Source organism: Camelus bactrianus, chromosome 15 (assembly GCF_048773025.1).
Source record: "Camelus bactrianus isolate YW-2024 breed Bactrian camel chromosome 15, ASM4877302v1, whole genome shotgun sequence".
In the NCBI taxonomy this organism is placed as follows: domain Eukaryota; kingdom Metazoa; phylum Chordata; class Mammalia; order Artiodactyla; family Camelidae; genus Camelus; species Camelus bactrianus.
The window spans coordinates 19,328,742-19,349,184 of NC_133553.1; the positions used below are offsets into that span (position 1 = coordinate 19,328,742).

General features: G+C 49.9%; 1 protein-coding gene and 1 long non-coding RNA gene across 7 annotated transcripts in view; one reads left to right on the plus strand and one right to left on the minus strand.

The window, feature by feature from the left end:
• GRHL1 (grainyhead like transcription factor 1) overlaps positions 1-3,298 on the plus strand; it is a 47,170-nt gene extending 43,872 nt beyond the window's left edge. For all 6 annotated transcript variants that reach the window (XM_074341647.1, XM_074341644.1, XM_074341649.1 and 3 more), the window contains 2 exons: positions 363-427; positions 1,631-3,298. In XM_074341647.1, the coding sequence (XP_074197748.1) occupies positions 363-427; positions 1,631-1,745 (180 nt within the window). In that variant the 3' untranslated portion in view covers positions 1,746-3,298. The remainder of the gene's footprint in view (positions 1-362; positions 428-1,630) is intronic.
• The window catches only part of LOC123619458 (uncharacterized), a 36,391-nt gene that overhangs the window by 12,001 nt on the left and 3,947 nt on the right, over positions 1-20,443 (minus strand). The window lies entirely within an intron of this gene.

Here is a 20,443-nt window from a genome sequence, read left to right on the forward strand (position 1 = left end):
ACGCAGAGCAAAGGCACCGCACGGCGCGAGGTGCTGATGGGGTGGGGAGCAGCTCTGTACTTTCTGCTCTATTTCTCTATAAATGTAAAACTGTTCTGTAAAGTATTGATTTTGGAAAACTATGGCCTTATAACACACTAATGACATCTGTAAACTCAGGAGAAATAACAGGCACCTGATTCAAGCTCTCTCCAAAGCTGGGCCCCACCCCCTCTCGGACAGGCTCTCATCTGTGTCTTTGCACGTGCTTTTGTGAAAAATGGAACGCTGAGTGACTGTATCACTATATTAATACATAGACTGTTCGTGTTTTCAAGCAACGAAAACAGCATTTTGTAATTATTTTTCTTTTGCTCTTTTAGATCTCAGACAAATACGATGTTCCTCAAGACAAGATTGGGAAAATATTTAAGAAGTGTAAAAAAGGGTGAGCGTTGACCAGCATTCTCAGTAACTCTAAGTAACATTAATATTATATAACATTCTTAAAAAAAATTTTTTTTTAAATATTATATAACATTCAAGTGATTCACTTGCATTTGTGCCCAGTCAAGGACCAGTTATAGAAACATCAGTACAAGAGTGTATTTTTTCCTTATTAAATTATCCACATAAAGTTGATGTCCCTTTCTAGGACATCTTTGTGGATTGTTTTCAAGTGGAACTTGTACTTGTCCTTCCCATGCTCGGCAGCAGCGCAGTGACTGCAAATCCCAGAGCGCGTGATGAGGTCCACTCAGGATGGCAGCCGTCCCTGCCCCCTTGCCGGAGCCCCCGTCGGCAGCCAGGCGCTGGACTGGGCACTTAGCGTGGTCCTTAATTTCCACGTTACGCCAGGACAGTGGGCACTGCTCACCGCTCCTGGGCGAGGCAGCCGAGGCACAGAGAGCCTGGGAGGCTTGTCCAAGGTCAGGTCACAAGTTAGTGCCAAGGCCGTGACTCCAGATCTGTTCTGACCGACTGCGAAGCCTCTGCTCCTTCCACTCCACCCTGGGTCGTGTGTGTAGTTGTAGGATGTTGCTCCTTTGTCCAGAAATGAATAGTTTTAGTCCTTTTGGACTTCAGTGCCTGTGCTGTTTGGCCTGGGTAAGCAGGGTACAGTGTAAGGGTCTTTTGGCTTAATTCTAAAGCAAGTGAAATTTTCTAAATGGGCCTAGTGGGAAGGGCTGGACTTGATGGTAGTTCAGCTAAACTTTGACGGTAACTTGCCAGGGAGGAGAGTCTGCCAGGGAGCTGTGGCTTTAGATCACTAGATTAATTTAACTGATGTGCTTTCTAAAGCTGGACCTATGAAGTGCTCCTTCTGTAGGCTTGTTCCCTGTAACAGGTACTGTCTGTTGAGGGATCAGTCCATGCTGAAACAAGAACTAAGCCAGTGTGTTTTGTTTGTCACCTGCTCTGCACGTTATCAGTGCTTTGCTCGAGTCCCTCATTTAATCCCAATAACAATCTTATAAGGTAGGCACTATTATTATACCCATTTCATAGATGAGGAAATTGAGGCATAGGGAGATTTAAATAATCTGCCTCCCATGTCATTGCTGGTAAGTGGCAGAGCAAACTGTGACATCTGGGTCTGACTCCAGAGCGGGCAGGAGTAGGTGGATCTATCTTGTCTCCCGTCTTCCAGGATTCTGGTGAACATGGACGACAACATTGTGAAGCATTACTCCAATGAAGATACCTTCCAGCTGCAGATCGAGGAAGCCGGGGGGTCGTACAAGCTCACCCTCACCGAGATCTGAGGGCACAGTGGCCCACAGCTCCCAGCAAGCGCAGTGAGGGTGGCACCTGGTCTTTTGGTTCAGCAAGCCACAGGTTCACCAGTCAGCCGCCTTCCAAACGTGGGTGGATGTCAGTGGAAGGGATTCCTTTCAAGATGGAGGTGGCACTGCATTTGGCTTGGAGATAGCATTGACTGTATTGCATTGGCGTTTTTCAGATGACAGAGAAATCATATACCATGCTGTCTGAATTTTCTGATATAAATACTTAGGATTACAAGTGAAAAGTTTTCTCCAAGATATATTAGATTCTCTGGGAACCTTTAGGATATCTGCTACATTACTTATAAAATATTGTCTCTTCAGCACCAGTGGGCCTGCTCACTAGTGCAAGTCAGAAAAGGCACCAGGCTCGACTCTGTGTGACTCTGACTGCCTCAGGTTGTGGGCGTGGCACCCCAGGAGGACGGGGTGTACCCTTTCCCCCTCGGCCTCTCATCCCCCAGGAAGTGTTTACTCCAATAGGGTATGTTACCAAAATCCTCCTTGGCAACGTTCTTGAACATATCAACTGCCTGTCTCATGAAGAACTGCCCTGGTCACACTGTGCCTCCGTCAGGCTGCAGCTGCGTGTGTCTAAGTGCAATAGGTGTTGAAGGCCTGAGTCTGTAAATGTGTACATACCTGTCTTATATAAATAGATAATATATACATGTGGTGTCTGTGTACATAGAGTGACGAGATGTGGTGACGTCTACCTTAAAGACTTTCTTGAGATGAGAGGTTATTTGTGGTCAGCTGTACCAAGCGGATGGAATACGGCGCTTAGTGGAACCCGCTGAAACGCTGTGTCTGTGTTTTCCCAAACACAGCAGTCTTCCGTGGCATAGCAAAAACCTTCTCAAACAACAGAGATTCTGTTCGCTCTTGAGAATGTTATTATTTGGATGCAGTGTTTAACAAATGAAGGCAAGAGAAAAAACACTACTGTAGCTCACACCTGCTGCGTGTGCCAGTATCAGTCAGGTGCACCTAACGGAGGGGATGAACACGGCAATTTCAGCCCATGCTGTGATTACTGTGGACTGGGTGGTAGAACTCACAATGGAGTTCTTCCTAATCTTCCTGTGTTAAGAAGTAATTTCTATTCTGTCATGTTTCATAGCCTTCAGGCTTTGGTTTTCTTGTATGCTCACAATTCTAGACAGCATTCATGAATTTATGAGACTATATTACTATGGCAGGGGAACATTTTGTACACGTGTTTAAATATATAAAAATACTAAAAAGTGTAATTTTGTAACAAGTAAAATCGCAGGTATCTTTAGGTTCAGGGAGGTAGCATAGGTTATTTGTATGAGTAGGATTGATAAGTTACATTCTTATTAAAATATTCTAATGAAGTATGTTAAATTGCTGGTTTTCTAAGATAAGATATTAGGGGACATGGGTCATATAACAATATTTTATATTTTGTTTTATGAAATTGATTTTGACTTGTTTGTTTTTAATTGTATAATTGAAGATGTATTTTAAACCAAAGGGATTAAATTTTTTATGTCTATTTCATAATATGTCATTTCCTGTTACTCAGTTTGACTTTATCCTTTCATTAGTAAGTAAAGCAAAATCTGAGATCTTAAAATCATACAGCTGAAAAGAATCACCTTAGCATTTTCTCCTTATTTCCCAACAGGTATACACAGATCTCTTCCTTCCTCTTAATTTTTCCTTAGAGGGGTCCAAAATGATCCAAGTCATTGTTAACTGAGGGGGCCCTGAATAATTTTTTAACTACTGCCAGAATTTAACCACTAAAGCTTAAGGTAAATGCTTTCAGACCTAAAATCTTAGTGTTTTTAGTTTTTAAAACTAAAAGCTTGACAGAAAATGTTTGGCTTAAAATCTACCAGTAATGTTTCCGTTCATCAGAATTTCTGAATCAAATGGCTATTGTGAGCCTATTCAGGTAACCCAGGTAAATGTGGTGGATGGACACTAAAAATACACTTCTGATGAACACACCATCACACTAATGAAGCAGACTCCCTGATAGGTTTCCTGCAACATCTGTGCACCTTTGTTCTAATCCTTGGGCCACAAGTTGAAAGTCCTGGGGGCAGTCTCCCTCCGGGTCCCCCTGCATTTCCAGAGCCTGTGGGGTGGGGCCTGCACCGGATGCCACTGCCCAGCTCCCCTCACACTCCCTGCCTCCCCACAGCCTGCATTTCTTCCTCCCTTTGTCACTTAGCTCATTCTTTTGCCTCAAGACTTGGCTCTGCCCTGGTGGATGGTCCCTGTCCCACTCTCCCCGCTGCGCGCGGTGATCAGACCCAGCCCGCCCTCCTCAGCCTCGTCTCCCTGGATCGCTGGGACCCTGCCCGGTGCTAGTCATGTGGCAGGTGCTCAGTAAGGGATTATCAGTGACTAAGTGACAAGCTGGTGCCCTTAACTAGTCCCATTACTGGCCAGACATCAGCAGGGAGATGGTTTAGAAGTTAGACGCTCAGAGAGGAGTGTGGCTGGACCTGGACCAGTAGCGACAGAGCGGGACCTGTCTGTTCAGCTGAGCAGCAGTCAGGACAGCAGAGCCTGAGACAGGGCAGCAGAGCAAGTAGTCTCGGGCCGACAGGACATCGTGGGGAAGGGTCACAGGACAAGGCAGGAGAGCTGGGCGTGCCCTAAAGTGTGTTCTTGAAAATTCCCGTCCCTCTGTTCACCCCATGAAGGAGGCATTTGTATCATCTGTTGTTAGCAGTATTTGCCTCCCACCTGCAAATGCTGGCCACCAGCATACAGCAAATACAGGCTGGTAGGTGGTGTAGTCAGGCCTCGGACCCACACCCTCTGCCTCCCCCGAGGGCATCACGCCGGGTGTGGGGTAACGACAGGTGCCCAGACTTGTTTCTTCTCCGTTCAGGTGCCTTCCGAACACACACCCTTGGTCCTGAACGCCTTTAGCTGTCACCCCCTTTAAATCTCTTAGCCAATTTTTAAAAAAAAATGTATAAATGTAATACATGCTAAGAAAAAAACATAAATTGTTGGAATGAATGTTAAAGCTCTATGGAAGGGTCTCTGAGGGATAAATTTCCTGCCACCCCCATCCCACGCCCCAGGGATAACCATCAACAATCTCTCCAAAGCCGCAGGGGAATCCTTTATGCAACTCACACATCATATTCATACTGCTTTGCAGGGAGGGTCATACTATGTTTTGCAAATGTTGTCATTTGCCGCTATTCTTTAGACGTGTGTTCTTTGTAACAACTGCATTGTATTCCATCACATAAATACCATGATCTAACCATGCAGATGCCCGTGATGGAGATGTAGGCTAAGTTTTGCCAGTACAAACATTGCTGCAGAAAACCTGCTGGCACATAATGTCCTTACAAGCTTGTAAAGTGGAATCATAGGGTGAGCTCTGAGCCGAAGAATCCTGAGTCAGAGACTAGGTTCCGTAAATATTTTGTAGATACTGTAAAATTGCCATCCGAAGCGAACCGATTACATTCCTACCCACTGAGCGCGCATGTTTCCTGTCATCTTACTGCTTTGATTTGCATGATTTGAATGCAGTGGAGCATAACTTCATGTTCGGTGGGTGTTTGTTCTTCATTTTCTATGTGTTTACGTCCCTGGAAGGATAATCTGTTCATTGTCTCATTTCCTCACTTCTTTGGCACTTCAGCCCCGTGCAGCCTGACTTCTGTTCCTGCCGCACCATCTGGTGAACCCTGTGCCAGATGTCTGACGATCTCCTTTAATCTTCACAGCATCAGTAAAACGGGGGGCTATCACCCCATTTCACAGGTGAGGTCCAGGAGCTCATGCTTCTAGGAAGGGACAGCAGTACGTTCAACTCCAAACTTCCATTTCCTTCCACCATCACATGCTGTGTCAGCTGCAAACGCTCTTTCCTAGGTTACTGATGCCCTAAAGGCTCTTCTTTTCTCTCTCAAGGACATTTGACATTAAAGACAAGCTTCTAAATTACTTTGGTATGTCAGCTGCAAGGTTTTGGTTGCAAGTGTCAGAACTCTTCAAGCTGGTGAAACAATAAGGAAAATGTACTGCTTCCCTAACTCAGAAGCTGAAGGGTGACCCAGCCTGGTTCTGGATTCCATGCTCTCAGTTGCCCCTCAGCCCCCGGCCTGTGCCCCCAGGCCTCCTTAACCTCTCGGTTTTTTCCCATAGCACTTATCACTTTCCGACCTGCCATAGGTTGTACTTCATTATTTTGCTTATTTTTTTTTATTGTTTATTGTTTACCTCCCTTGCTAGAATGTTCTCTCCACCAGAACGAGGGTTCTGCCTGATTGCTCACTGACGTGTCCCCAGTGCCTACAGAAGTGGCTGGCCCCTGTAGACACCAGGGCGGACGGATATCTTGCATCAGCCACTCCAGACTCTCACTCCGCCCTTCACCCAGCTCTCCTCCGGGGGGCGCACCTTGGGGACCACAGCAGCCTTTTCGGCTGGAGCAGGGAGCTGAGAGGAGGAACAGCGAGGTCAGGGACTGACTCCAGGCTTCCCCACCAGCCACTGCAAGCAGGCTGATCCTCTCAAGGTGGTCTCCTCCGCGTGCTCTTTCCCTCCGGTAATGAAACCACCTCCTTGTCCCTTCAGGGGTGAGTGGACCTCACTGGGGGTCATAGATGATCCCTTTACGACCCCCTGCATTCCATCTTGGTAAATCGTCATCGTCCCTTTATAATCCCTCTTTGAATTCTACTGTTTTGAGCGTGTCATCTGATTCCTGCTGAGACCCTGAGGGCTGCCACAAGCGATGCATTTTCACTGAATGACTGGATCAATCAGTCCCATGTTGTAAGATGAATGAATCATTGGCAGCCCCTGGAAGATCGCTGGCTTTTGTGATCCTGACTGTTCTTTCTTGACTATTCTCTTGTAGGCTACCGCTGAGGAGGAATTTGGCCACACTCTCCTCCAAGTATAAAACACTGAGGGAGGCCCTGCAGCTTTTAGGTGGGTGACACACCTGGCAGTGGGTGGGTTTTCTTGCAGTGATGAGGAAAGAAAATTTGACTTGTTTTCCCAGCAATGATTCCAACCAGCATACACCTGTGCTCAGGTTTCATTGTGTACTTGGAGGAAGATAATTTCAAGGATCTGGGTGGATTTTTCCTTCTGGCTTCTGTTCCTTTCCATACATGGTTCTCCTGTTAATCTTTATAGAAAATCAAGTCAAAAGCCCAAAAGAACTGCCTCACACACCAGTGCACACCAGCCCCTGTGATCAGGGGCCTCCTGAGGCTGGACAGCAAGTTACAGTCACATCTGATCATCTCTCCTCTTGTCGCATGACCTCACGGAAAAAGCACACACTTAATTCTTAGGAAAGTCGTAGACAATAAAGATTAAAATAGTGCAGGATAGTTGTTTTTACTCCCTATTTCCTTTGAGGGCTTTCCTTCTTCCTTCTTTTCTTTCCTCCTTTTTCTTCTTCCTTCCCTCCCCTCCTTCCTTCCTTCCTTCCTTCCTGTAAGTCAAGACCTCAACCACTGCCCAGGGAAATTATGGAAAGAGAAAATGCTTGAGGGTTCTAGCTGGGCTGTTATCTAGGCCAGAATAGAGGCCTCTCTCCCTGTAAACTCTCTGCAGGGATGAGGCAGGATCCCTTCTGGTCCCCAGAACTTAAAACTCACCAGGAAGTTTATTACGCAGAGTGCGCTGCCTGGGCCACCTTCCAGAAGGGCAGGAAAGAGCTGCATGTAGTTCACATTTTCTCCACTGAAATGGATACAGAAGCTTTCCCCTAAAATGAGTCTAGACTTTTAAAGCCTTCACAAAAATTAGCTCCAAGCGGATCACAGCCCTAAATGTAAAATACAACACAATAAAATTCCTAGACAATAACATGGGCGAAAACCAAGGTGACCTTGGGTATGACAATGAAGTTTTAGCTACAACACCAAAGGCATGAGCCATGAAAGAAGCAACTGACAAGCTGGATTTCTTTGAAATTAAACACTACAACTCCGTGAAAGACAAAAGACAAGCTACAGACTGGGAGAAAATATTTGCAAAAAAAAACCACATCTGCTAAAGGACTGCTATCCAAAATACACAAAGAACTTTTAAACCTCAATAATAAGAAAACAAACTACCCAATGAAAAAATAGGCCCCAGACCTTAACAGACACCTTGCCGAAGAAGACACACAGGTGGTAAATAAGCACATCAAAAGATGTCCGACAGCATCCATCATCAAGGAAATGCAAATTAAAACAACCACGTCACACCACCACACACCCATCAGAGTGGGCAAAATTCACCACACTGATGGCGCCAAATGCCGGTGAGGATGTGGAGCACCAGGAACTCCTAGACATTGCTGGTGGGGATGCAAAATGTTCTGGCCGCTTTGGAAGACAGTCTGGCGGTTGCCTAAAAAATCACACTCTTACCATATATGTGATCTAGCAATTATGCTCCTGGGTATTTACCCAATGGAGCTGAAAACTTAGGTCCACACAAAAACCTGCACATGGATGTTTATAGCAGCTCTGTTCATAATTGTCAAAACTTGGGAGCAACCAGACGTCCTTCACCTGGGTGAATGGGTAAATCAGCTGTGGTCCATCTGGACCATGAAGTACAATTCAGAGCTGGAAAAAAATGAGCTGCAAAGCCATGAAAAGACATCAAAGTCATATTACTAACTGAAAGATTTCAGTCTGAAAAGGTGTATGATTTCACCCATATGACATTCTGGAAAGAGCAAAACAATGGGGGAAGTAAAAAGATCAGTGGTGGCCAGGGTTCATGGGGGAGGGGTGAATGGGTGGAAAACAGGATTTTTAGGACAGTGAAAATACTCTGTGTGGTGGATACATGTTGACATTATATGGTTGTCCAAGCCCATGGAATGTGCAACACCAGTGACCCCGAACATCAACTGTGGACTGTGGGTGATGACGATGTAGCATAGAGGCTCATCAGTGGTGACCAACGTCCCAACCTGGTGAGGGATGTCGCTAATGCGGAGGCCATGCATGTGTGGGGGGGGGGAGGGGGGAGGCGGAAATCTCTGTACTTCCCTCTCTATTTTGCTGTAAACCTAAAACCGCTCTAAAAAAAAAAGAGTCCTAATACTCATAAATTTTGTTCCCACACAAATGCACAGACTTGCTCTCCTTCAGGTCTGAGGTGCCGAGAATGGGCTGCGTGCCAGCCAGAACCCAGCCTGCCTTCCACTCCCGACTGTGCATCTAAAGCCAAGAACAAAGAGTACTCCTTTGGGGGTGCACGAGGCACCTGTCCTGGCTACCCATTCCTGGGTGGTGTCTGGAGGTGACCCTATCCCAAGGTGGGCACGCCGGGTGGCCTGTCTGCCCAGATCTCGGGCTCAGCCATGCAGGTAGGGTGGTCCAGGTGGACACAGCCCTCCCGGCCTCCTGCAACCTGAGGCAGTCAGCAGTCTCTGCTGCAGTTCCCCGGCCCCCAGCATTCGGACTGTCCCCTGGCCTCACTCTCCCACATCCATGTCCTGCTGGACCACGGTGAGGCAGTGGCCTCCTTGCTCCGACACTGCAGGTGGAGTGCGAGTGAGCCTGGCTGCTGGCTCGGATGGCCCCGTTATCAGGCGCCCACGCTCCACCTCTGCATGCGGGCTGTGATAAGAGTGAGCAAAAGCCCTGGGGGCCGCGCAGGAGGGAGGGTGGACGTGCCCGCGGGACAGTAGCTCCTCTCCAGGAGGGCCCTGGGGGAGAAGCCGAGGGAGAGGAGGAATCTGCCCTTAGAGTCGGTTCTGCCTTTGATTCTCGAGGTGGGAGGGCAGGGGTCATCATCTCCACTTCACAAAGTAGCAAACGGGTTCAGAGAGGCTCATCCGCCTGCCCCACAGCACACAGCAGCTGACAGAGCCAGCCATCCCCCGGCCCTCCCCAGAGCCGCGTGGCGTCAGCTGTCTGAAGACGGCCTGTCGCTTCCAGTTTCCACTTTGCTCCCAAGAGCTGACTCCTCTTTTCCCATGTTTCTTCTTGTGCAGTCTGTCCTCCAAGCCGGGGATGCCCAGCTCAATAGAAGAGGGCAGGACGGCCCCCTCGGTCTCATCCAGCTGCTTCCCTTCCCTCTCCCTCCGGGTTGGGTGGGGGCACTGAGGGGCATCTGTGCCCCTAGCCCTGCTTTCCATCTCCGGCAGCTCTCAGAGGGTGACAGTGGGGAAGACATGCACGTGGCTCCAGGCCAGCCCCCAGCACCCAGGGGTGCTGTCCGGTGAGACACCATCCTCATGCTTTTAGTTCTTTAGGCTGGTTTCCTGTAAAGCTGTGACTGTATTTCAAATGACTGATTTAAATCTCTGTCTATTAAGTTCAATATCTAGGATTCCTCAGGGACAGTTTCTATCAATTTGCTTTTTGATCTGAATATGAGCCACACTTTTTTCTTTGCATGTCTTGTGATTTTTTTGTTGAGGCTGAAACTTCAGATAATGTAATGTGGCTACTCTGGAAATCTGACTCTTCTCTTTCCCCACGGTCTGTTGTTGGTTAGTTCAGTGATTTTTTTTAAACTAATGCTGTAGAGTCGACATTGCAAGTTAGGTGTGGGCACAAATCTCTGCTCAGTTAGCTTAGTGCTTGACCAGTGGTCAGGTTTCCTGAAACACCTGGAACCAGTGAATCTCCTGGTCTTTGCAGAGGGGCTCCATGGAGGTGCTGGGGCGTAGTGTCCCTGCTCAGCCAGGCTGCTCACAGCTCTGCCCTAGCCCTCACCTCCTGCTGGCCTGGCCTCCAGCTCAGCCCGAGATGAGAGCTCGGTGCCCCGTCAGGTCTTGCCAAGTGTGCACATAGCCCTAGACTGTGCATGGCCTTTCAGGCTCCCGGGAGCGTGTCAGAGCCTTTCAAAGCACCTACGCCTTGTCACAGCCCAGTTTTTCCTCTTAAGTCTCTTAGTTGGCCTTTGTCTGCCCAGCTGTTATCCACCCCCTGAAGCAGCCATGAAATTGGATAATTTCTTCCAGCTATTCTTGGCAAATACCCTTGGGGAAAAGGTTTTTTGCACTGGGTGGGCTGTGAGTTGGGTCAAATAAAGACAGCCTTGCAAGCAGGGTCTTCCAGGGAGCCACCAGTCAGGCCGAGTAATAACTGTTCTCTGGGAAAGGGGCCTCGAAGGAGCTCCAACTCCTCTCCGGCCCCTGTGATGGTTGCTGGGTTTTTAGTTTTCAACGCCCCCTCGGAGCTGAAGAACACAGTGGGATACTACGCTACTCTGCAGTAAAAAGAAAGAGCTATGGACACATCCGGAAACATGGATGAATCTCAAAAAAATTATGCCAAGTTAAAGAAACCAGCCCTCCCCCCAGAAAAGAAATGCATACGCTGTGACCTCATTCCCATAAAGCCAGAACATGCCCAGTAATCCCCAGTGACAGGGAAAGTCAGTGACGCCTGGTTGGGGTGGGGCCAGGGAGGGTGGGGGGGTCACAAAGGGGCACAAGGGACCTTTGGGGGTGATGGAGATGTTTGTTTTCTTGATTGTGACCATAGGTTTATGGGTGAATGCAAAGTCAAAACTGATCAAAACTGTACACTTTGAAGAGATGAGGTTTATTATGTATAAATTAGACCTCAATTAAGGTTTTTAATTGTAACGATTACCTGGGTCAATTTACCATCTGAAAACAATTTCCTCCCTTCTCCACAGCTCCAGTCCACCTGCACCCAGAGCTGACAGCAAGCTGTGTCCCAGTAAGACAGAGGCCACCGGCCAGGTCCCCGTGGACGTGGGCCTCCTTCCCCGACCTGCTCCAGCAGTCCTGCAGCCCAGGGCCCCGCCCCTGCTGCTCACCTGGCCCCGACACCCTCCCACCACTGGCCCCTTCCCCTTTCCCTAGCTGATGCCTATCACCCCTCAGCTAAGCCAGAAGCCCCCAGGCCGGGTCCAGACCCGCCCTCTGTCCCCTGCAGCCCTGCTCCTGCTCCCCGTCCAGGCGCTGCCCCCCTGCCACCTGCATACTGGAATCCTATTCGTACAACTGCCTCCGTCAGGAGCAGGTGGGCTCTAGCTGGGCAGCAGGACTGGGCTTCATTCTCTTTGGTGCCCTGGGAAGCACTTAGCAGGAGCCTGGCTTAAACATCTGCTGCTTGAAACAAACTCAGCAGGAATCTGGAGACAACCTAAGTGTTCAACAACGGGGCCTGAGGAGGCGGCACGAGGCACACGTTGGTGGACAGTCAGGAAGGCTCAGGGGCATCTCGGGTGAGGTCCAGTAGGGTGGAAAGGGCAGGATGCACAGATAGGTCCCCTGCACAAGACACCTGTTTCCCAGCTGTCTACACCCTGAGGACACACTGCGCAGTCCCCGCGGTGGCCTGGTGTGGGCAGGACTAGCTGAGGGAGGAAAGTCTGAAACTGAGCCCCTGCCTGCCTCTTTCCTTTCTGGCCGTTTCTCCCCCAACAGCCTCTGTCCTTGGTGCGGAGGGATGGACAGTCAGCCCTGAGGGGCCTCACACCCACTAGACCTGCTATCCCGCCACCCCTCCATCCAGAAAGCCTTCCTGTTGGGAAGCCTGGTCTGAGCCCGGAGAAGCCCAGGTCAGAGGCAGGAGGGGGAGGTGGGTGCAGCGGGGCCTCCCCACCCCCTGCCCGCCCACCCGGGAAGAGCAGATGCTGGCCAGGCCTCCATGAGTTTTGTGCAGCCTTCCCTGTGTGGCCGACAGCCAGGCAGGGGCTGGACTGTGAATGTCTGGCTCAGCTGGAAGCCGGCCACCCTCCTCCCTCTGGCCCAGGCGCACGGCCACAGCTGGCGCGACGCTACACCCTTTCCCCCACTTCCAGCTCTGGCCTCCAGATAAGTCCAGGCCCCTGAAGTTTCCGGGAGTCACATGCCACTGGCACAGGGCCTCCTAGTCCATCCTGCCTCCTCCCTTTTTGCCTGGGCCTGCAGGCCACACCTGTGAGCAGGAGAGGACTTCTGGCCCCCAAGGGGGGCCATGTCACCTGCCTGCAGGGCTGGGGCCCGCGGCCGGAGCCAGACCACAGGGCCACACTCTGCACAGCGAGGCCAAAGGGAACTCAGCCCCAGCACCTGCCCCAGTGCCCCGGCACCATCAGGCTCCTACCCGGCCCCTGGATGTCCCGCCCCCATGGGCATCCATCCTGAGGGCAGGGCTCAGTGACCCACTTTCTCATGCTTCCCACACTGCGGTGGTCCTCCCTAGGGGACCCTCCTGGGGGCTCCAGCCTCTGTCACCGGCTTTTAGTTCCCTCACACACTACCCTAGGCCCAGGATCTCAGCTCGCCTGGCCCAGTGTCACAGCGCCACAGGGCCACCCCATCCCTCATTCTCCAGACACTGTCCTCAAGTCATACAGTCACAACTCTTTTCCTGCCATCAGACTTGTGACAACACGGGGACACAGGGCTTTTCCGGAGAGTCATGATAGAGTGACAGGGCCTAGGTGTGAGCGCATGTCTGCCTGAGCCAGAGCCCGAGGAGCGGATGGAGAAACCAAGGCACAGAGAGGTAAACAGGGGCCAGACAGACCAGGCCTGGTGACCCCAGCCCCACACCCCACCTGGACCCTGAAGCACAGAGTTGGGGAGGCAGGAGGGCTAAGGGCCCCAACCCTCTCACACCTGCCTGAGGGGCAGGAGAAACCACTTCCCACGTCCAGCACCTTACGGCTCCTGGTCGGGCAGGAATGTGGGGAGGTCAGCTTGGCTGCACCCCAGCCTCTCATGAAGGCAACAGGCTCATGAGAGGGATGGAAGCCTGAGGCCATCGGATGCTTCCCCCATCTTCTGCTTTTGTAAAGTTCCTCCAGCTTGCTGTCCTATCAGACCTGACCAAGGACTCTCCTAGACCACTTGATGACTGCTGGACAGAGGCACCCAGAGCTGAGAAAGTGCTCCTGGGAGGGTCGGGCGACTCGGCTGGCAACCCGAGAAGTGGCATCCGCTGGGCCACCTGCAGACCCCTGGGCCGCCTCCAGGTCCTTAGGTCTGTGCCTTTTCCAGGCCAGGCTCCTGGAACGCCAGGCAAGCTCTAGTCTGCCTGCACCTGCCCAACTCCTGCCTGGGCTGTTCCCTGCCTTCCAGTCCCAGTTAGAAAACTGGGCAGATTACATGAAGCAACTGTTTTCAGGCGCTGGATGACACTGCAGGGCTGTGGTCCCTAGAGAAGGACACATATGAGGGCAGCTCCACATTTATTCCGGCATTTCTGCCTGGGGGCAGCCCCGACACTTTCTAAATCACACACAGGAAGTGAGGCCCAGAGAACAGTGATCTCACTGGACAAAGAAAACAGAGGCTGGAGTTCAGGGCAGCTGAGGTGGCTGGAATTTATGGGGTTCCAGAAGAACAGAGAAGAGAATTGAGCCAAGAATTATGCAGAGGAGGAGCCCCGCAAAGTTGCACAGGAATCCCCTTGGGTTTTTGAGCAAATGCTAAGCTGCACTCCTGCAGGGTGATCATCAGAGCCACCCGGGAGCTGTGGGCTGAAGGGAGATTCTGGGGACACCCCATAATGGGACATTGGAGTTCTGACAGCCAGAGTGACGAGACCTTGCCAAACACACCAGGCATTCAGTTGTGACCTCAGAAAAGCCACCCTCTTTTAAAAGTTAGGTTAGTGAGGTATTATCTACATACAGTAAAAATTCACCACTTTTAGCTATACAGTTCTGAGTTTTGACAAATTCATACAGTCGTGTAATCACACCATAATCAAGATATAAAACACTTCTGTCACCCAAAAACATTCCCTGTGCCCTGTGACTATCATTTTCTCACCTGCCACTGGCTCTTGGTGACCACTGTTCTGGTTTCAGTCCTTTCGAAAAGACAGCATTTCCAATGTAAAAGGACACTGGCCCTGGAGTAAGGGCGGCCCTAGACCTGTTCACACAAAGCCTAAAAACAGGTCTTGATGGGATAAAGCTGCTGTGAAAAAAAAAAATGTAGCTAGTTGTCAAAACAAAAGTCGGTAATCTTTAAAGGAAGACAACATGATTCAAACTCTCAGCAATGTAGTGAACAACGTCAAACATCCAACCAAAAATGATTAGACGTGTGATAAGTCAGGGAAACATGAACCATAACCAGAAGGGTTAGACAATGAGGAGCCCTGTGAATTCGTGGAGCAAAGAGGGGACACTTTTTTCCTTTATGTACTTTCCCCATGATAGATGGTATAGTTGCCATTGAAAAATGCTCATATTAAAAAGGAGTCCTTGGAAGCAAAACAAAGAGAACCACAGGCATATGAGCCAACCAGAACCCAAGTAGATCAAGAGGGCCAGTAAGTGCACAGTGTGGACAGGCCTGGAGCCAGGCACTGATACCCAGTGATGTGGGCTACACAGCCGCATCCTTGAGAAGCTCAGCTTGGATGAAGACAGACATGAGCACAGCGCAGATGGGAGATGTCATGAGAGAAGCACAACCCATGTTCTGGGGGCCAGAGGGTGAGAGACCACATCTACCCGCGGGAATTATGAAGGCTTCATGGAGGAAATTCCTTTTGAATTGAGCTTTAAAAGATGGTTGGATGTCAATTACACCTCAATAAAACTGGGAAAAAATAATTAAACTTAAAAAAAATAGACAGAAAATAGTTTTTTAAATCACCCATAAACTCATCCCATTACCCAAATGTGATTGCTGTCAGTGTTGTGGTAAATTTCTTCTTTTTGTATTCTCTTTTCATTTTCTCCTAAATGTAGCTCAAACCCTAGCTCTTCAATTCTGTTTTGCATTTTTCAGTTAATGTAATTTCAAAAAGCATTTTCTGAAAATTCATTGTCACATCCAGTTTTGATGGCTGTGAAATATTTATTAAGTGTCTATGACATGGTCCAATTAACCAGTTTTCTGTAAAATATTTAGGTTACTTTCAAGTTCTACTTAATGCTGCAATAAGTATTTTGTTCTCCCCTGTTTCTGATTAGTCCCTCAAGTTAGATTCCCAGGAGTGGAATGATTGGCTCAAAAGATATAAACATTTACGGATTCCTGATGCGTATCACCAAATGACTTTTCTCGTTCCATACTTACTCTCTTACGTTGTGATATGTGTTTTCATGCCTTCTCCCCCATGAATTGGGTCCTATCCACCTTCCTGTCCTCAGTGCCTAGCACAGGGCAGTTACCCAGTTACCCCTGTTGCATCCATTGTGACCACACTTTCGTAAAAAAGGATTATCCAGAGTCAGGGACAAAAGCCCAAGAGACTCTCCAGGAGCCAAGACTTGGCCAAGTATAGGTGGACATGTGGCTCCAACACCTGGAGTGGAGATGGGACGGCTCTCAGAGACCCGTAAGTTCAATTTCTCATTTGAAGGTTAGGGAACCTGAGATCCAGGTGGAGCGGGTGGCTTTCCAAGGACGCAGTGCCTGTCTCTCGGGATTACGGCCCCTGGGGGTCTGGATGGCTGAGCCAGGATGCTGAGGCGCTGGGCCCCCAGCAGACCCACACAGTCAGGGACCTCACTCCACTCCACTCACTGCTGTGCTGTGACCACAGCGAGGCAGACACATTAGCTAGAGGCCAACCCCTTCTGAGCAAACAGTCCAAGAACAGGAGGTGGGAAACCGATATTTGACTTGGGGGAAGTGGAGTTTGCTCTCCCTCTCTGCCATGAGAGTTTCCCCTTCCTCTAAACCAGAGAAAACCCTCAGGATGGCTGTCACCCCTTCAGAGAGCCAGAGTCCCAGAACCACAGCATCTAATGGGCACCTGGAGCAGGAACTTCTTCCGCAACCTCCCAGACCAGCAGGTGCCAGCTTCGGCTCTGGAGAAGCTGAGACCAGGAGCAAATGTCTGAACCCTTCTGAGCTGCAGCTCTGTCATCTGTAAGCAGGGGCTGGTCCCACCAGTCTTCCAGGGCTACTGTGAGCATCCAGTGAGGTGACGGGTGCAACGCCCTCATACCTTGTGCTGTGGAGCAAGGTCATTCAGGACACCAGCTGGTGCTGCGAGGTGTAGTGTTTAGAAACCCTACTCCCCCTTGTGGCTGAGGTCTGCTTTTCTCATCTCCTGTGGTCGGCTGTTACATTGGGGGCCCCCAGGGAACCACACCTCCTGTGTCCATGATCTTCTGGGTCCTCTCCCACACCAAATGTGGACAGCCCTTGTGGCTTGCTTGGCCAACAGAATGTGCTGGAAGTGATGCTGTGCCAGTCCCAGGCCTAGACCTCAAGAGACCTGGCAGGCTCTGCTTTCCTGCCGTCCTGGAACCCGGCCACCATGCTAGAAGGAAGTCAGGCTATCCTGCCGGAGAGAAAGGCCTGAGCGCAGCTGCCAGAGTGACCTCAGCCAACACCACATGAAGCAGAGCAGCCACCTCCTCAACCCACAGAATCATGAGAAGTAATAAATCACTGTCATTTTAAGTCACTACGTTTGGGGAGATGGTTACTCAATAATAGATAACTAACCCCCCTGCCCCCGCACGCCAGCCTTCCCCGGGTCTCTCCAGTGATGGGCTGGTAAGTGTTTAACAAGCAGCTCTCTGGGCGAGGGTGGGGCTGATCTGCACTGTTTTAACGTGTGCACAGTCAGCGGTGTGAGCGGGCCCTGGAACCCCACAGCTCTCCTCCCCAGCACGTGACATTCTGCAGAGATTGGAGGTGAATGACCTCCAGGCAGGTGACCTGTGGGACTAGAAGCATTTTTTTCTATAGGCATTAACCTTCAGGGCAGCAGGTGGGAGGAAAGAACTTGGAGTCACACACTCCACCTGCCTTCTCCACCTGCCAACACCTGCCTCCTCCACCCGCCACCACCTGCCTCCTCCACCCGCCTCCTCTGCTCTTCCTTTGCGGTGTAGAAGCAGAGCACTCAGCTCAAGGACTGGAGCTGCTCTTCTCCCGTCTGGGCAGGAGAAGACCAGGGAAGGTGGCAGCCAGGCTGTGTGTACCAGGCTAAGGCATTGCCCTTAAGGCCATGGGGCAAGGGTTGGTTGGAGGAGACAGGATCTGAGCACCACCCATTAGCTCAGCCCCTGGGCTAGATGGGGAGTCCTTCACCTGAGTCCTGAGCCACGGAGGAACAGAGAGCACGCACTGTATGAAGCCCTGGGGACTAGAGAGCCCACTCTGCGGCTCCAGACCACCACTCCACCACACACAGACAGGGCAGCCAAAAGGGGAGGGGCCAGAGCAGCGAGGGCAGAACCAGGGCAACGGTCTGGGTGAGGCTGGTGATGCTGCAAAGCCATGGTCACCAAGGTTCAGACTCTGCTCCTTGCCCCTCGCCACCAGGACCTCAGTGGCCCTTGGCCCCTGGGTGTGATGGTGAGTTTTACGTGTCAGCTTGGCCAGGCTCTCATCACCAGGTATTCAATCAACACTGATCCAAGGGGTTGCTGTGAAGGGACTTTGTCCACGTGGTTAATGTCTGCAGTCAGGTGACACTAAGTAAAGGAGATCACCCTCAGTAATGTGGGTGGGTCTCATCCAACCAATGAAATGCCCTCAGAGCAGAGCTGAAATCTCCTTGAAGAAGAAACTCTGCCTGTGGCTGGAGTCGCAGTCCTGCCCGAGAGGGTCCCGCCTGCCACCTGCCCTGTGGATTTCTGACTTGCCTAACCAGCACCACCAACTGTGCAAGTCAATTCCTTGTAATAAATAGCTCCCTATATATTTATCTTTAAATATTATTTGTATAATAAATATTATAATATAATAAGTGTTATAATATAATAAGTAAATGTTATTTATATATTTTAATATTCTTTCTATAATAGAGTTAATAACATTAACTGTATTATATATTAAGTATATTATATAAATATTATATATTAGATATTAATATAATTAATATAGTATATAGATGTTATATAATATATTAAATACTAGAATATTATATAAATAGTATGTAATAATATTAAGTATTAATATAATTAATATATTACATAAATATTATGTATAAATCTCATATATATATATATCCATAAAGAGACTTATTGGCAGGATTGGACTCTGCAGTATACAAACACATGCACACATCTATGCACATCTGTGGACACACACACAACCACACAGAAATACACATCCACACACATATCTAAGTACGGCTACATATACACAAACATACATACCCTACTGGTTCTCCCTGGTGGGCCCTGCCTGATACACTGGGGAGCTCAGAACCCTTGTATCATGAGTGTGGCCCTCAATATTGCAAGACCCTAGTCCCAGCCCCTCAGCTGAGGCAGGGGCGCCTCTTCTCGCTCTGGGGGTGAAGCAGGCCTCTGAGGAGCACAGCGCCAGGGGACCGTCCCCACGGGTACCCGATGGGATCTGTGGCCCCAGGGTTGTGCCGCAGATGGTGCTGTAGAAAAGCTTTATCTCCATGAACACTTTGTGACCCGAACCCTTTCTCCTCCCTTGAGGGAGGGCTTGGGCTTTTGGAATCCAGAGCCTGGGAAAGGCTCCGAGCTACAACCGTGTGCGGCCCTACCAGGTTCTCCCCGCGGCCATCGGCCCAGAGCTGACTGGCCTCTCACCTTAAACAGAGAGCAGGGAGGTTGAGAGGTCTGGAGGGAAGAGAGGGGACATTGAGAGGGAAACGCAGGTGCAAGGCTGGCCCTGCACTAGCTCGTTGGGTGTGGACGGGTCCAGCAGAGGAGCCAGCTCTCCGAGGTGCAGAGGGGCAGAGGACGGCACCCAGAGAGCATCTGGGAGGACTTGAACCTGGAGGGAAAGAGGGAGGGCTTGCAGAAGTGCTGCGGGAAAAGGGCTCTGCCAGGTGCTGAGGCAGGAGGAAAGAAAAGCGGTGGAGATGCCCCCAGGCTGGCCTGGGGGCAGAGGCACTGGGGTGAAGAGGAGGGAGGTGGGTCCCTCCTTCCAGCCTGACGTTTGGTTAACACTGAGAGTAGCTGCAGGGCGTGCATTAGCATTTCAAGAACCTTGTCAGTGACAAGACTTCTCTGAAGGACGGCCACTAAAGGTGTCTCAGAGGGTCAGTGCCCTAAAGCTTAGAAACTCAGGTTTGTGTCACTGACATCATGGGCTTGGTCGGTCTGGCTTCAGGTTCTCCAACCATAAAATGGAGGAGGTTTTATCTGCCCTGTGCACGTCCTTTCACGGGACAGCGGAAATGAGGCTGAAATGGGAGTCAGCCTCCTCTCATGTTGTTGGAAAGAATTGGACGGGGGTGTGCATGTGCGCATGTGTGTGCACACAGACACAATCAGTTTGTCAGCCTCCTCAGCGTGGGACCATACAGGAGGTGGCTTTGACACTGAGAATAGGGTTCTGACAACTCAACCAAAAACAAATTGGCAAGATTCAAGCAGACACGTCACAAAAGAAGGCACACCAAGGCCAATAAACACACGAAGAGAAACTCAGGATCGCTAACATCAGGGAAACACACATCAAAACCACAGTAATATGTGACTTCCGTCCCATTAGACAGCTAGAACTAACAAGTCTGACAATGTCACATGTTGGTGAACTGGCCGAGCAACTGAGGTTTTCATACGTTGTTGCTGGGAGTGCAAAATGGTGGAAACACTGTGGAAAAACAGCTTGGCAGATTCTTATAAAGGTAAATGGACATTTGCCATATGGCCCAGCAATTCCATTCTTAGGTATTACCCAAGAAAAATGAGAGCATACATCCACATAAAGACTGGGACATGATCTTCCTAAAAGCTTTATTCCTAAACACCAAAACCTGGAAACAACCCAAATGTGAATGGATAAATAAAATGTGGGACAGCCATACAATGGT